General features: G+C 43.0%; 1 protein-coding gene across 3 annotated transcripts in view; it reads left to right on the plus strand.

Annotated features, from left to right (window-relative positions):
• Window positions 1–17,044, plus strand: part of LOC143759897 (uncharacterized) — a 200,576-nt gene that overhangs the window by 87,004 nt on the left and 96,528 nt on the right. For all 3 annotated transcript variants that reach the window (XR_013212246.1, XM_077248988.1, XM_077248989.1), the window contains one exon: window positions 2,355–2,524. Coding sequence is in view for 2 of the 3 variants with exons in the window: in XM_077248988.1 (XP_077105103.1) it covers window positions 2,355–2,524 (170 nt within the window). In the remaining variant the exon portion in view is untranslated. The remainder of the gene's footprint in view (window positions 1–2,354; window positions 2,525–17,044) is intronic.

Below are 17,044 nucleotides of genomic sequence, written 5' to 3' on the forward strand. Positions count from 1 at the left end.
AGCTGCGAAAACAGAAAAAACCCATCCCAGAAATTGCTACAATATTAGGAGTGGCAAAATATACAGTTTGGTACATCCTGAGAAAGAAAGAAAGCACTGGTGAACTCATCAATGCAAAAAGACCTGGGCGCCCACGGAAGACAACGGTGGTGGATGATCGGAGAATAATCTCCCTGGTGAAGAGAAACCCCTTCACAACAGCCAACCAAGTGAACAACACTCTCCAGGAGGTAGGCGTATCAATATCCAAATCTACCATAAAGAGAAGACTGCATGAAAGTAAATACAGAGGGTTCACTGCACAGTGCAAGCCACTCATAAGCATCAAGAATAAAAAGGCTAGACTGGACTTTCTTTGGACAGATGAAACCAAGATCAACCTCTACCAAAATGATGGAAAGAGAAAAGTATGGCGAAGGCGTGGTACAGCTCATGATCCAAAGCATACCACATCATCTGTAAAACACGGCGGAGGCAGTGTGATGGCTTGGGCATGGCATGGCTGCCAGTGGCACTGGGTCACTAGTGTTTATTGATGATGTGACACAGGACAGAAGCAGCCGGATGAATTCTGAGGTATTCAGAGCCATACTGTGTGCTCAGATCCAGCCAAATGCAGCCAAACTGATTGGTCGTCGTTTTATACTACAGATGGACAATGACCCAAAACATGAAGCCAAAGCAACCCAGGAGTTAATTAAAGCAAAGAAGTGGAATATTCTTGAATGGCCAAGTCAGTCACCTGATCGCAACCCAATTGAGCATGCATTTCACTTGTTAAAGACTAAATTTCAGACAGAAAGGCCCACAAACAAACAGCAACAGAAAACCACCACAGTGAAGGCCTGGCAGAGCATCAAAAAGGAGGAAACACAGCGTCTGGTGATGTCCATGAGTTCAAGACTTCAGGCAGTCATTGCCAGCAAATGGTTTTCAACCAAGTACTAAAAATGAACATTTTATTTAAAATTATTGAATCTGTCCAATTACTTTTGGTTCTTTTAAAAACAGGGTGGCACATGTTAAGGAGCTGAAACTCCTAAACCCTTCATCCCATTTTAATGTGGATACCCTCAAATGAAAGCTGAAAGTCTGAACTTCAACTGCATCGGAATTGTTTTGATTAAAATTCATTATGGTAATGTCAATAACCAAAATTAGAAAAATGTTGTCTCTGTCCAAATACATATGGACCTAACTGTATCTATCTATCTATCTATCTATCTATCTATCTATCTATCTATCTATCTATCTATCTATCTATCTATGTATCCCATTCCTTCCCTAGCAACCAAGCAACCCCAACATGTACTCAGGCTGGCTGATGTAAATCATGCAGCTGAGGCAACAAAAACTAAATATCCAAGCAGTCACAAATACACGGAGACCACCCGAGCGTGCTCGGGAAAACCCGAGCAACGAGTACACTCGCTCATCACTACTAATGACTGATTCCCTTTACAAACCTTATGTATGTTAATGTATGTTTTGAATGGAAGAAGTACTGAAGTTTTGCGCTGCACCACTATCACAATGTATTCCCTAGCAAAGCTCCTTATCGATTCTGCAGGACATAGTCCATATAACCTGATTACAGTGAGACTTAAGTCAAGTGCTACTCCCCTTTCATAATATAGTTCCAGATTCGGTTTAGTTAGGCTGAATCCATATACCGTAGATCATTGTAGATTGTAGAGTTCAGAACAAATACTCCATTAACACCTTAGGCAAACAAGCCGTGTGCAGGACTTTGAAGGATCAAAGCACATCACTATCACTGATCAACTGCTTTCTAAAAAATATGTTTGTCATATTCAGTCCTAGTGCTAGAATTCATGGTGCTAGTTACTCAGGTAGATAAGCTCACAGTGTTTAGGCCGGTTGCATAGGGACAGTCAGCAGTAACAAACCAGTAATATTTCTCCCTCAATGAGAGGAGGACAAAAGAACAAAGTGTCACAGGACAAAGAGTGTGCAATCAATCTGCAGTGCATGGGACATCTCCAGCTGGCACCCGTGTAACACTTCCTTAGAAAGCAGACCTAAGAAAACAAGGATTTGACCAAATAATTAAGAATACAAACTAAAAACTAAACTGAAATGAAAAAAACATTAATTACTAATACTTTATTTTCAATAAGTTTTCCAAAAATGACAACAGGTTGATTTACCATGTGAAAGTCTTGGAAGTGTCAGTGACAACCCCTGGGGAAAAGCAGTCAATTCCTGCAGGAACATTGCTGGGGAAGACGTAAGACAGTAGGATCTAAAGTTCTTTTATGATAAATCTGGAAGTTACATTTCTACAGAAATCGTATTTCTAATAATTGTCATTCTGATTGTTTGTCATTTAGGGAAAGTAATAAAGGTAACAAATTGCCATTCCTTAAAGGATTCCTGCCTGGTCAGTATAGGACTTCATCACCCAGAGTCAATATCTCTATATCGCTGTCACGATGACTCGCAGAACATCACAGACGTAGGCCTTAGGCAGCTTTTCCAGCACTGCAAAGATTCTCTCAAGGTAAATTGGGGCATTGAAATGATATATTCCGTTCTGTCATTAATTCATTATACTTTATTTTGCACTTTATCTTTTTGAAGTTTTAACTCATCAACTCTCCCTGCTATTGTGAGTAAGTAGCTTTTCTGTTAAAAAAAATGGATAGTACATTTTAATAGGTAGATATATTTATTTCATTAAGTTGATTGTTAACCCCTGAATTTTTAAAAAGAATTCCCACAAAACTAAAAAAAATGAATAAAGTTTACTCGCCCTAAGGCCGGCGTCACACTCAGCATAGGGAAATACGGTCCGTATTTTACAGGCGTAATACGCAGAAATGATCCCAAAACAGTGATCCGTATGTCATCCGTAGGCAGGGTGTGGCTGCGTATTTTGTGCATGGAAACCTCCGTATGGCATCCGTACGGCGAGATTTCCTCGCCGGCTTGCAAAATGGACATAGAATGGATCTATGGGCTCAAATATTCGTGAAAACATATATACAGTCTATATATATATATATGAGTATATATATATATATATATATATATATATATATTTATATATATATATGTCAGTGAGACACATATATATATATATATATATATATATATATATATATATATATATACAGTATATATATATTTATATTTCATACAGCGCGAGATAGCAGAAAAGCCGGTAATTCAATTGCCGGCTTTTGCTATCTCCTTCCCAAACCCGACATGATATGAGACATGGTTTACATACAGTAAACCATTTCATATCCCTTTTTTTGGCATATTCTTCACTACTAATGTTAGTATAGTCTGTGTGCAAAATTTGGGGGCTCTAGCTGTTAAAATAAAGGGTTAAATCGCGGAAAAAATGGCATGGGCTCCTGCGCAATTTTCTCTGCCAGAGTAGGAAAGCCAGTGACTGATCGCAGATATTAATAGCCTAGAGAGGGACCATGGTTATTGCCCCCCCCGGCTAGAGTTCATATGAGGTTATGCCAGCAGGGGCGCAGCACAGCAAGTCTACCATGCTACGTTCCCCTGCTTTCAATTCATTCCCCAGATTTTACAGTCAGGAGTACAGCTGAATTAGCAGGCTCCTGGCTTTAAAAATTTTTAACCCCTTCAGATGGATTTACAGCGTGGGACATGACTGTAACTCCGGAGAGGTATGGGATATTGTTGCTTTTTTCTTTTTTTTCTTTTACAGAACAAGGGTCGTCATTTGGATTGAGAATATAATAAACTATTACAACACCCTGTGTCTTTATTTCAATAAAATACTTTTTCCTAATGTGTGTGTGTTTTATTAACCATTTACTACTATTGGATTAATAATGGATAGGTGTCTTATTGACATCTCTCCATTATTAACCAGGTTTAATGTCCCCTTACAATAGCAAGGTGGCATTAACCCTTTATTACCCCATATCCCACCGCTACAGGGGAGTGGGAAGAGACAGGCTAAGTGCCAGAATAGGCGCATCTTCCAGATGTGCCTTTTCTGGGGTGGCTGGGGGCAGATGTTTTTAGCCAGGAGGGGGTCAAAATCCATGGTCCCTCTCTAGGCTATTAATATCTGCCCTCAGTCACTGGCTTTCTCACTCTGGTGGAGAAAATTGCACGGGAGCCCACGCCATTTTTTCCGCGATTTAACCCTTTATTTTAACAGCTAGAGCCCCCAAATTTTGCACACAGACTATACTAACATTAGTAGTGAGGACTATGCCAAAAAAGGGATATGAAATGGTTTACTGTATGTAAACCATGTCTCATATCCTGTCGGGTTTGATAAGGAGATAGCAAAAGCCGGCAATTGAATTAGCGGCTTTTATGCTATCTAGCGCTGTATTACATGTAAATATATATATGTGTCCCACTGACATATATATATATATATATATATATATATACACTCACCGGCCACTTTATTAGGTACACCTGTCCAACTTCTTGTTAACACTTAATTTCTAATCAGCCAATCACATGGCGGCAACTCAGTGCATTTAGGCATGTAGACATGGTCAAGACAATCTCCTGCAGTTCAAACCGAGCATCAGTATGGGGAAGAAAGGTGATTTGAGTGCCTTTGAACGTGGCATGGTTGTTGGTGCCAGAAGGGCTGGTCTGAGTATTTCAGAAACTGCTGATCTACTGGGATTTTCACGCACAACCATCTCTAGGGTTTACAGAGAATGGTCCAAAAAATAAAAAAAATCCAGTGAGCGGCAGTTCTGTGGGCGGAAATGCCTTGTTGATGCCAGAGGTCAGAGGAGAATGGGCAGACTGGTTCGAGCTGATAGAAAGGCAACAGTGACTCAAATCACCACCCGTTACAACCAAGGTAGGCCTAAGAGCATCTCTGAACGCACAGTGCGTCGAACTTTGAGGCAGATGGGCTACAGCAGCAGAAGACCACACCGGGTACCACTCCTTTCAGCTAAGAACAGGAAACTGAGGCTACAATTTGTACAAGCTCATCGAAATTGGACAGTAGAAGATTGGAAAAACGTTGCTTGGTCTGATGAGTCTCGATTTCTGCTGCGACATTCGGATGGTAGGGTCAGAATTTGGCGTAAACAACATGAAAGCATGGATCCATCCTGCCTTGTATGGAGCATCTTTGGGATGTGCAGCCGACAAATCTGCGGCAACTGTGTGATGCCATCATGTCAATATGGACCAAAATCTCTGAGGAATGCTTCCAGCACCTTGTTGAATCTATGCCACGAAGAATTGAGGCAGTTCTGAAGGCAAAAGGGGGTCCAACCCGTTACTAGCATGGTGTACCTAATAAAGTGGCCGGTGAGTGTATATATCTCTATACTATGTGTAGACATATATTTGATCTATTCTAACCTGTCAGTGTGATTTTACTGTACACCGCACTGAATTGCCGGCTTTTCTCTAGAACACCGGTGCGTATTTCTCGCAAGTTACACTGATGGTCCGTGTGTAATCCGTATTTTTCTCGCCCCATAGGCTTTCATTGGTGGATTTTTTGCGCAATAAGCTGACAAACGCAGCATGCTGCGATTTTCTCAGCCCAAAAAATGCGGCTGCGAAATATACGGCAGATAGGAGCTGCCCCATAGAGAATCATTGGTCCTTGTGCAATGCGTAGTTTTTGAGCCTCTCATACGTCCATAAAACTCTCTAGTGTGACGCCGGCCTAAGAATCGGCCCCTGCTCCTCCTCAAGCACTGCATGCATCGTTGCTGTTCCCCATGCTTCCTCTTCTGGATTCAGGGGTGTATGATTGCTGCAGCCATCCACTACCACAGATGTGGCCAACACTTTACCGATGTGGCTTGTAATTTGGTGCAGTTGTCACATTCCTGCCCAATCAGGAAGGAAGCACTAGTTATGGAGACCCAAAAAGGGTTAAAAGAGAATAATCTTTAAGGAGAGTATACTTCATATTTTTTAATTTTTCAGCTTTCGTGTGTTTTTTTTTTACTTTTGGGTTCACAAATGCTCAAATACTATGTACACAAGACCCAAGTAGGTAAGGAAACCCAGTATCACTTTAAACTGCTTCATTCTGTCAATTATTTTGCATGCAGGAAACTGAGCTAATAAACCGTAAAGAGGTTGACATCCTCTTTTATATTAAAGGGGTTGTTCAGTCTACATGTCTGCAGTCACTCTTTATGACTGCAGATTTATGAATCTTCATATTGTGTGCACCGTGTGCTGTGACAGTTCACCGGAGACAGCGCCAGTAGCAGGCGGTAATGTGACTTGGAATGTAGCCGGGAGTATGCATGTCATATAATTGTGTTCACATGACCGGCTCCCGGCGCCGGCATCAGAGAATCCTCAGCGCACAGACTTGTAGCTTAAGACCGGACAACCCCTTTAATGACGCATCCTTGGAATAAGTAATCAATATATGATTGGTTGGAGTCTAATAACCCCAACAATGAGTGGTCAACACCTCTGGAAGTGGTCAAATGTAAAGTGTGCGGAACTGAACAGCACAGTTCTGTACACTGTTTATTGGCTGCTACCTGGCTCCTCAGATCTGCTCCTATCCTCTTTAATAGGAACTAAGCTGCTGTACCCAGCAGCAGGCATTAAACATTGTGTGCAGACCTGTGCCGTTCCACTCTGTATACTCTAGTCTCTACATTCAACCGCTGATTGGTGGTGGTGCTGGGTGTCAGACCTCCACCCTTCTTGTATTGATGACCTAAACTGTGCATTGGTCATCAATAAAAAGTAGCAGACAACCTATAGCCAGTTCAAAACCAGGACATTTACCCCAGTTCCTGACCAGGCACATTAGTTTCAGACATGTTTAAAAAGTTGTAACATTTTGTCTTTTGGACATTCAAATAATTTTTGCTTTTTTTCGTCATACATTGTGCCTAACTTTAATGTCATTTTTTTGTACTTTGTTTATTATTTTGCCAATGCCCGGCATTATCGGCAAAATAACCCTCTCTGCCTTCTCTAAAGGCCCCGTCTCACATAGCGAGATCGCTAGCGAGATCGCTGCTGAGTCACAAGTTTTGTGACGCAACAGCGACCTCCATAGCGATCTCGCTATGTGTGACACGTACCAGCGACCAGGCCCCTGCTGCGAGATCGCTGGTCGTGTCGGAATGGCCTGGACCTTTTTTTGGTCGTTGAGGTCCCGCTGACATCGCTGAATCGGTGTGTGTGACACCGATCCAGCGATGTCTTCACTGGTAACCAGGGTAAACATCGGGTTACTAAGCGCAGGGCCGCGCTTAGTAACCCGATGTTTACCCTGGTTACCAGCGTAAATGTAAAAAAAAACAAACAGTACATACTCACCTTCTGTTGCCCGTCAGGTCCCTTGGTGCCTGCTTCCTGCTCTGACTGAGCCGCCGTAAAGTGAGAGCACAGCAGTGACGTCACCGCTGCGCTCTGCTCTCACTGTACGGCGGCTCAGAGCAGGAAGCAGACGCCAAGGGACCTGACGGGCAACAGAAGGTGAGTATGTACTGTTTTTTTTTTTTTACATTTACGCTGGTAACCAGGGTAAACATCGGGTTACTAAGCGCGGCCCTGCGCTTAGTAACCCGATGTTTACCCTGGTTACCCGGGTGCTGCAGGGGGACTTCGGCATCGTTGAAGACAGTTTCAACGATGCCGAAGTCGTTCCCCTGATCGTTGGTCGCTGGAGAGAGCTGTCTGTGTGACAGCTCCCCAGCGACCACACAGCGACCACACAGCGACGCTGCAGCGATCAGCATCGTTGTCTGTATCGCTGCAGCGTCGCTGTGTGAGACGGGGCCTTTAGGGCAATCCTGCTGTGTCTGAAAGATGGCTTCCCGCCCCCACAGCTTTTCAATCTTGTTCATCTGATATACTAAGCTGTGACATTTTAGAGTGTCTAAGCAAAGTATAATGCAGACCGTCCCGAGGTTTGTCATCTATAGGTGGTCCAGAAGTAGATAAAGATCACAATCACTGGTTTAATGTAAGGGCCCCTTCACACTGTGCAATCAAAGTCTGAACGAGCGTTCGATTTGTGACGTTTATCCGTCCTCGTTCCGAGGTTGCAAAGTGTGACATGGCGTTACGATTTGCGACGCAGCCCAGCATCGTACGATGTGAAAGAAAGAGCAGAACTTTCTTTCGTCGTAAATGTCTCGCTGTGGCGGTCGAAATCGTAGTATGTGACGGCGGTCATACGAGCTCGTAATGCGACTACGTGGGTTGGGCTTCCGCATACCTGTCTCCTGATTGGGCGTGACGTTTTAGCACGCCCATGCTGGTAATACGTCACGCTCGGAGTCGTAGGACTATGGCGGTGTGAAGGGTAGCGTACGATTGCGACGCGTGACGTTCACATCGCAACTACGTCAGAAAAAGCGTTAACATCGTAGAGTGTGACCGCTGGCTACGAGCTCGTACTGCGATGTCGAATATGACGCAAATGCGTCGTAATCGTAGCAGAATCGACCAGTGTGAAGGGGCCCTTAGAAAAACATAACGGGGGTTCTCTGTGGTGAGCTAATGGAGAGCAAGCAGTCCTTATACTGTTATTTTACTAAGCTGCCTGTGTCTGCACCCAATATGGCAAAAGCAAGAAAAGTTGTCTCCAGCAACCACAGGAGAAATGATTCTTAAAACTTGACGTTTATTTATCATCATATTAAAAGCACAGATATGCAGATATGGGCAATCCCAGTGCAAGGAATGAATCCTACATGTTTCAACCTACATGGTCTTAATCATGGATTACATCTTAGAGTGACAGACAGACATACAGGTGCATCCGACAAAAGTAGAATATCATCAAAAAGTTAATTTATTTCAGTTCTTCAATACAAAAAGTGAATCTCATATATTATATAGTCATTACAAACAGAGTGATCTGTTTCAAGAGTTTATTTCTGTTAATGTTGATGATTATGGCTTACAGCCAATGAAAACCCAAACGTAATTACCTCAGTAAATTAGAATACTTTATAACACCAGCTTGAAAAAATGATTTTAACATCCGAAAAGTTGGCCTACTGAAATGTATGTACAGTAAATGCACTCAATACTTGGTCGGGGCTCCTTTTGCATCAATTACTGCACCAATGTGATGCGGCAGGGAGGCGATCAGCCTGTGGCACTGCTGAGGTGTTATTGGAGCCCAGGTTGCTTTGATCACAGCCCTCAGGTCATCTGCATTGTTGATGCACATCCTAGGGACTATTTCCTAATACAGCAGGTAAATACCAGGTGGCTCTTTCTCTTGTTTTTTCGTCAGTACATTGGTTTACATTACACTGGCTCCAATATGATCACAGTGTTAGACATTAACTTGTTTAGCATTGGTCTTTGTTATCGGTCTTCTTGCCACCTTGTACCTGAAAAGTTTTGTATCTCGGTTGTGACAAGTGATGAAATGTTTAGAAACAGAGGAGACATTTAATGCCTCCGGGTTCACTGAATAAGATAAATGTCTCCTTATGCGTTTTTTTCAGTGGGCCTATGGTGCAGCCTACATATTGAATATTCCAAGCCATATTAAGTAAATAACGCCTGGGGTATTGCAATTGATAAAACCCTTAATTGAAAAACTTTTTTTTAGTTCCTGCCGAGGCAAAAGTTTTACTTTGATTGCGTGGCTGTGACCTCAACCAAAGAAACCACTGCAAGAGAGCCAAGTTCGAGGAGGATTGGAGCCAGCATTGACAATATTACTAGGAGACAAAATGCTAGCCAAAGTGGGAGCTTTTTTTGCCACAAATCTGATGTTATTGTGAAACATAACGTCACACAGTTTTTTGTCTTTATACAATAAGGGGACATGTTTTTATAACTTTTGTTATTTCATTAAATTTTTTTTTCATTAAAAGTTTTTTTGTTATTTGATAGAAGAGTTTTTCTATCAATTTTTTCCACTATTTTTTTTAGCTCTTATCAAACTCCAGATTGGGTCAGTAGATATGACTTTTGCAGCCTCCTGATTATACAAGTAATTTTCCAAACAATTTTGTTTCGTTCTGATCAGCTCACCCACCGGAATATTTTTAGCAACATGGGCCGGGTGACAAGATGTAGCCTCCAATATGGAATTAGTATCTGTATCTTTACAATACGGCAGTACCATTATTTTATCCTCCGTACCTTTAAAGGTGATGTCAGGATTATTAATGTCAGTTTAATTTATGACAAAAAGTAAATTTTAAGTTGAAAGAATTTTTATTTAAATATTCTACAAAAAGAATAGAGTCTTTTTTGTCACCCTGCCAGATAAATATCTGGTCATCAATATAGCATCCATAAAATTTGATTTTGTTTTGAAAAACATTATTTTCATGAAAGATGTATTGTTCCTCAAACACAGCTATCACCAAATTTGCTAGGGAGGTAGAAAATGTAACTCCCATGCTCCCTCCACACCTCTACAAGAAAAACTTTTTGTCAAAAAAAAAAATTGTGTGTTAAAACAAAATTTATCGCAGAAATGAGGAATGATCTCAGATCATCAGGATGGGAGCTGTCCCTGAGGAGAAAATATTGCATTGTTTCATTTGCTATATGATGTGGAATGGAAGGATACAAGCTTACAATGTCACAGGACAGCCAAGAAAAACTATCTTCCAAGACAAAGTCAGTGAGATCAGAAATTAACGCCTTAGTGTCCCTCATATATCCAGGTAATCATTTGACAAGTGGCTGCAAAAAATGATCCACCCAGGCACCCAATCTTTCATTCAAAGATCAAATGCCAGAAATAGTAGGTCTGAATGAGGGGGGGAAACAGTTCTTGTGTATTTTAGGGAGTGCGTGGTAGAACCACTGGAAATTCTACATTTAAATCACATTTTTTTTGTGTGAAAACCCCCTCATTCAGACCTTCCTGTAGTAGGCTGGTAAGTTTTTGTTTGTATAAGGCCGGTTTCACATGTCATTGCCTCCGGTATGTGTAGTGACAGTTTTCTCACATACCGAAGACACTGACACACGTAGACCCATTCAAAGAAATGGGTCTGTGCAGATGTCAGTGTGTTTTGACGGACCGTGTGTCCATGTGCATAACACTCAGACAAGTCTGTTTTTACCCGGACACATGGCCCACCAAACATCCTGCACACATGCACATGGATAACAGTGTACACTGTCCTCCGTGCGCACGCACGGCTGCGGGGGAAACAGTGCTGCTCTAAGCCGCTGTTGCCCTGAGTGTGGTGCCAAACCTGGCTTTCATCCATTGTCCTCTGCTCTGCCAGCAGCAGCGCGAGCAGGGGACAATGAATGAAAGAAAAAAACTCACGTGGGGTCCCCCCTATGTTTTACAACCAACCCGGCAAAACTCACAGGTGTGGGCTCTGCTATTCTCAGGCTGGTAAGGGGCCATGGATATGGGCCCCCCAGCCTAAAAAAAGCAGCCCGCAGCTGCCCAGAAAAAGCACATCTATTAGATGTTCCAATTCTGGAGCTTTGCCCGGTTCTTCCCACTTGCCCTGTAGCAGGGGCAAGTGGGGTAATGAGGGATTAATGTCACCTTCCTATTGTAAGGTGACATTAAGCTGGCTTAGTAATGGAGAGGTGTCGATAAGACACCTGTCCATTACTAATCCTAAGGTTGTTAAAGGGTTAATCAAACACACCACACAGTTAGAAAAAAAGTCTTTTAATGAAATAAAACAATATACATATTTTTTCCATCTTTGTTAGTCTGCCATTCCAAGCAAAGCCCTCAATCTCCTGGAAAAATGTCAAAATAATAAACCAACAATATGCCATACCTGTCCGACGTACAGTCAGTCCCACGAAGTAATCCATGTCTAGGGGAATGTACAGTTTACAACTGGGGGCGCTGCTAATGCGACCGCTCCCGACTGTAAACTACTGGTGAATGAATGAAATACTGGGATGGCCTGAACTAAAATGAACTCTTCAGCATGAGAAAATGCCGAGCAGAGGAGAATGGATGACAGCTGGCTTCAGCACCACATGCAGGGGATCAGCGCTTGCTGTAGCGCTGCTTCCCGGTGGCCGTCCATGTGGTCCTCATGCGGCACACGGGCAGCACACGGTTGCCACACGTGTGCCACACGGATGTATCACACAAACACACGGACATGGATATTTCCAGTACCGTGTTTACCGGACGTGTGACACTGGCCTAACACAGTAGGATTGCCGGCCAGAGAAATGTATATCTGGGTTAAGAAACATAGTTAAATTCTCCCTGAAATAGAGCGATTAATTTAATGCAACAATCCCACCTCCCTGAAATGCAAAATTTTGCATTTCTGTGCGGTTGCCGCACACGTCAAATTGCCGCATGCAGACGCATCCGCACCCAGTGTTAAAGATAGGTAGGCAGGGAAACGCAGGACGCATACAGAAGTAGGCGGAGCATAGGCGGAGCTTCAGGGAGGAAGAAGGAGGAAGTACGCAGCCCTCCGCAGCCCTCCTAAACGCAAATGTGAAACCAGCCTTAGTTCAACTGTGCACAGCAAGACCTGGCAAAAGCCTCCTTCTTCAGGAACAATACATGAAATACCTCATTCACCTTTTATCGATTATGTTTGTACTTTGTATTTTTCATATACACGGTTTTGCATTAAATACCTTAAAATCTACTTCATCTCAAATCTGTCTTCTCAAACTTTCACGAAAACTTTAAGTATGTTCTAAAAAGTTTGGCAAAGTGTGCAGGGCACCTGCTGCCATCTGAACCTGTGCTTGTTTACTCCTGCTGTCAGTAGTGTACGGTCAGGATGTTAAGTGCAGAACAGACGTCACTAATGTGCAGAACTAGACTGTGAGGGAATGTTTCTGGCGCAGCACATTAATTGTGGCCGCACCCATGACATATCCAGTGAAGTCTGAAGAGCTTTCACGTGTTTGTTTACAAAAGAAAACCACATCCTGGAACCATACCTGGCAGGCAAGATTGTGAGGTTATGTAGCTAGCATTGAGGAACAGGAGTCGTCACCATTCACTCGCTGAAATGTAGGAGATTTCTCTTATAACTTCAGTCAGCCCTGGTTACTTGCTGCTGCATTTTCTAGAATTTCTTTGTTCTTAGGTTTTCGATCCTAAAATCTTACCTTATGTTAGCTGAGAAAATGGAAAAGGTTCCTCTACCTCATTAATATCCCATAGAGGATAACATGGATAAGGTTCCTATATACATATGCGCTCCCTATTACACCTCTGCTGAGAAGTGATCTTTGTAAGGGTAGGGGCACATGGTCAGTAAACGCTGCGGGTTGGACGCTGCGTACTTGTTTAGTGTATAACCCGCAGTGTCCAGATGTTATGGCATAGCGGATGCGATTTTAAGAAAACCTATGCCCACTATGCATCCACAGACACCCGCAGATCACCCGCGGAGACGGACATGCGGTGCGTCTTTTCAGATCGCAGCATGTCAATCTATCTTGCGGAGACGTGATCCTCCGCAAGATAAATTTCACATGTTCAATGTATTGGGTGCGGTGATTCCGCATGGCTCAGTGAACACATGCGGAATCACCTGTGTTCAATAGACGGCAGCGCTTTGGACGCAGCGGACATGTGCTTCATCTAAAGCGATGCCAATTACTTACCGTGTGCACCTACCCTTAAAGTAGCAATAGTTAATGATATGTATGTAATGTATGTTTATATCGGCGAATTAATTCGATATACACAGGTTATTAATCCCTATAGACGTACAAGTTCAAAAACTGAAATAGAGGAACTGTCTATATTACAGTTTTGGGACACATCTCTTAACCCCTTAGACATCTGTCAGTTTTTGTGGCAATAACTCTGGAATTCTTCATAATATCCCAGTGATTCTGAGATGTTTTTTTCAAAACACATTATAGTTTATAAAGATGGTAAATTTAGGTAGATATATTTTGCATTTATTTCTAAAGTATATCAGAAAATTGAACACAAATTTCTAAAAATTAGAACATTTTCAACTTTGAATGATTATCACCTTTACCTCCTTCCCGATATGTGTCTTATATATATATGGTGCCACGGGAGCTGCATTCCCACAAACAGCTGTATGTACGGCGCTGCGATTGCGAGGGATCACGTTGAGCAGTGCAGCTTTCGGATGCGGGTGTCAGCTCTATGTAAGAGCTGATACCCTGCTGCAACACCCACGATCAGTGCTAGCACCAATCATGGACGTTTAACTCCTCTGATGCTGTTGTTAATAGTAACAGTAACATTGAGGAGCATTGCAAAGGGAGGGAGCTCCCTGTCTGTGATCTTGTTGTGCTGATCGTCTCCATGGTGACCCCGGGCAGCAAGATGGCCATGGGGTCCTTTGGGGAAGGTGGTCAGTCAGCTCTTTCTCCGAACAGGAGCTGACATGCCTCTTCCATGTCTGTCAGATACTGGTCTGATTCCCTGTAGTGCAGAAGCATTGCAGAGTATCAGATCAGCCATCTGTCAGTGTAAGGCCGCGGTCAGACTTGCGAGTTCAATGCGAGAAACTCGCACGAGTCTCTCGCATCAAGTCCCAGCACTGCTGCCAGCACTCAGGACTAGAGTTTGCGGCTGCATGTTTGTAGAGAGGTAAAGCCAGCAACTGGAGGACCGATGTTTGTAGCCTGGGAAGGGGTTAGTACCCATGGAGCTTCCCAGGCTATGAATATCAGCCCGCAGCTGTATATTTAGCCTTTACTGGCTATTAAAATAGGGGGACCCCCCAAAAAAATGACGTGGGGTCCCCCTATAATTTATAGCCAGAAAGGCTACGGAGACAGCTGCAGGCTGATATTTATAGCCTAGGAAGGGACCATGGATATTGCCCCCCCACTGGCTACAAATACCAGCCCCCAGCTGCCCCAGAAATGGTGCATCTGTAAGATGAGCGAATTCAGGCGCTTAGCCTCTCTCTTCCCACTGCCCTGTAGAGGTGGCATATGGGGTAATAAGGGGTTAATGTCACCTTTGTAAGGTGACATTAAGCAGGCTTAGTAATGGAGAGGTGTCAATAAGACTCCTACAAGGCAATATTGCCTTGCGCAGGTGTGTACTCCGGAGGACAGAGAATGAACTTCAATCCAATATTGCGGCCAGCATGCAGCCAGCGGGTAAGGAAAGGGTGAATCAAACACCCGAAAACCAAGCCCATATGACCCAAAACTGGTCCCGCCAAATTCAGGTGACAGGTTTCCTTTAAAATAAAAAAATATAGAAAAAAACAAAAGTTAAAATTACTCACCATACAAATAACACAATTGAAACCCCCCCCCACAAAAACACATATTTTATATTGTTGCGTTTGTAAAAGTCCAATCTATCAAAATATAAAATAAATGAATGCAATCGTTAACAACAGATGTGATTAATACATCATATATACCCTACAATAATATGAGTAAAAACGTCAGCTCAGGGCACAGAAAATAAGCCCTCACACAGCACTCTACCAGAATATTTTAAGCGTTATGGGTCTCAGGAAATGGTGACACAAGAAAATATTTTTTTATATGAATTTCTGATTTTTTTCACCACTTAAAGGGAACCTGTCACCATGTTTTTGGAAGATGGGATAAAAATAGCGTTAAATAGGGGCAGAGGTGGGCGTTACATTAGTGTGTTTGTTATGCGTTTATTACCCACCTAAGTTGCCGAAATACCTTTGCAAAGTCTCCGTTTTCGCCTGTCAATCAGGCTAGTCTGGTCAGATGGGCGTTGTCTTCCCCCAGATTTTGCGTAGTTTTCCGTTGGTGGCGTAGTGGTGTGCGCATGCCCAAGGTCCCGAATCCTCTGCCAGGGGATTTCAAAGAGCGCGGTGTCCGTTATTGCATTGGTGATCGGTGGGCGCGGCCATCTTCCTTTGGCCGCGCGTGCGCAGAAGCGGCGCTCTGCTGGCCGCGGCATCAGGAAAATGGCCGCGGGATGCCGCGCGTGCGCAGATGGATATCGCGGCGGCCATTTTCCTGAAGCCGCGGCCAGCAGAGCGCCGCGGCAAGCAGAGCGCCGCTTCTGCGCACGCGCGGCCAAAGGAAGATGGCCGCGCCCACCGATCACCAATGCAATAACGGACACCGCGCTCTTTGAAATCCCCTGGCAGAGGATTCGGGACCTTGGGCATGCGCACACCACTACGCCACCAACGGAAAACTAAACAAGATCTGGGGGAAGACAACGCCCATCTGACCAGACTAGCCTGATTGACAGGCGAAAACGGAGACTTTGCAAAGGTATTTCGGCAACTTAGGTGGGTAATAAACGCATAACAAACACTCTAATGTAACGCCCACCTCTGCCCCTATTTAACGCTATTTTTATCCCATCTTCCAAAAACGTGGTGACAGGTTCCCTTTAAATAAAAAAATTATACGTTTGGTATCTGCATAATCGCACTGACCTGCAGAATCATATTGCCCAGTCAGTTTTACTGTTTAGTGAACACGGTAAATAACCTCCCCCCTCCAAAGAAAAAAATTAGTATAATTAAATTTTTTTTTTAAATTTCACCACAGTTGGAATTTTTTTCTCGCTTTCTAGTGCATCTCATAATAAAATGAATGATGTCATTCAAAAGTGCAACCCGTCCCACAAAAACAGGCCCTCATACGGCTATGTTTACAGAAAAATAAAAAGGTTATGGCTCTTGGAAGAGGGAGAGGAAATAGCAAAAATGAAAAACGGAAAAAGGCCTGAGGGGGAAAGAGTTAAAGGAGCACCTGAGCAATTCTGATATAACTAGAATGGGGCCAAGTTGTGTCTTCCCAGGCCATAACGTAAAAATAACATGGTGCCATGAGTTTTTCTTAACAATTTGGACTCGAGAGGGGAAATTTATGAATGTTATTAGACAGAGAGTTTATCATAAAGACAATGTGAATTCCCATAGAACATTTTTGAAAACCATACAAAGTGAAAGCCACGGCCATGGTTGTCATAAAGATATTGGGTCTTGGCTTTTATGTTGTATGATTGGTTTATATGCATTCTTTTCAAAAATGTGGCCAGACCCAATATTAAAAGGATTTTCTCATGTTGTTAAATAGGTAAAATTGCAAAGTGCTTGTAAAAACATGCAACTTTGTCATTTACATTATACAAAATCCTCTCTTCTCAAGAAGAGAG

This window comes from Ranitomeya variabilis, chromosome 1 (genome assembly GCF_051348905.1).
Source record: "Ranitomeya variabilis isolate aRanVar5 chromosome 1, aRanVar5.hap1, whole genome shotgun sequence".
NCBI classification, from domain to species: Eukaryota; Metazoa; Chordata; class Amphibia; order Anura; family Dendrobatidae; genus Ranitomeya; species Ranitomeya variabilis.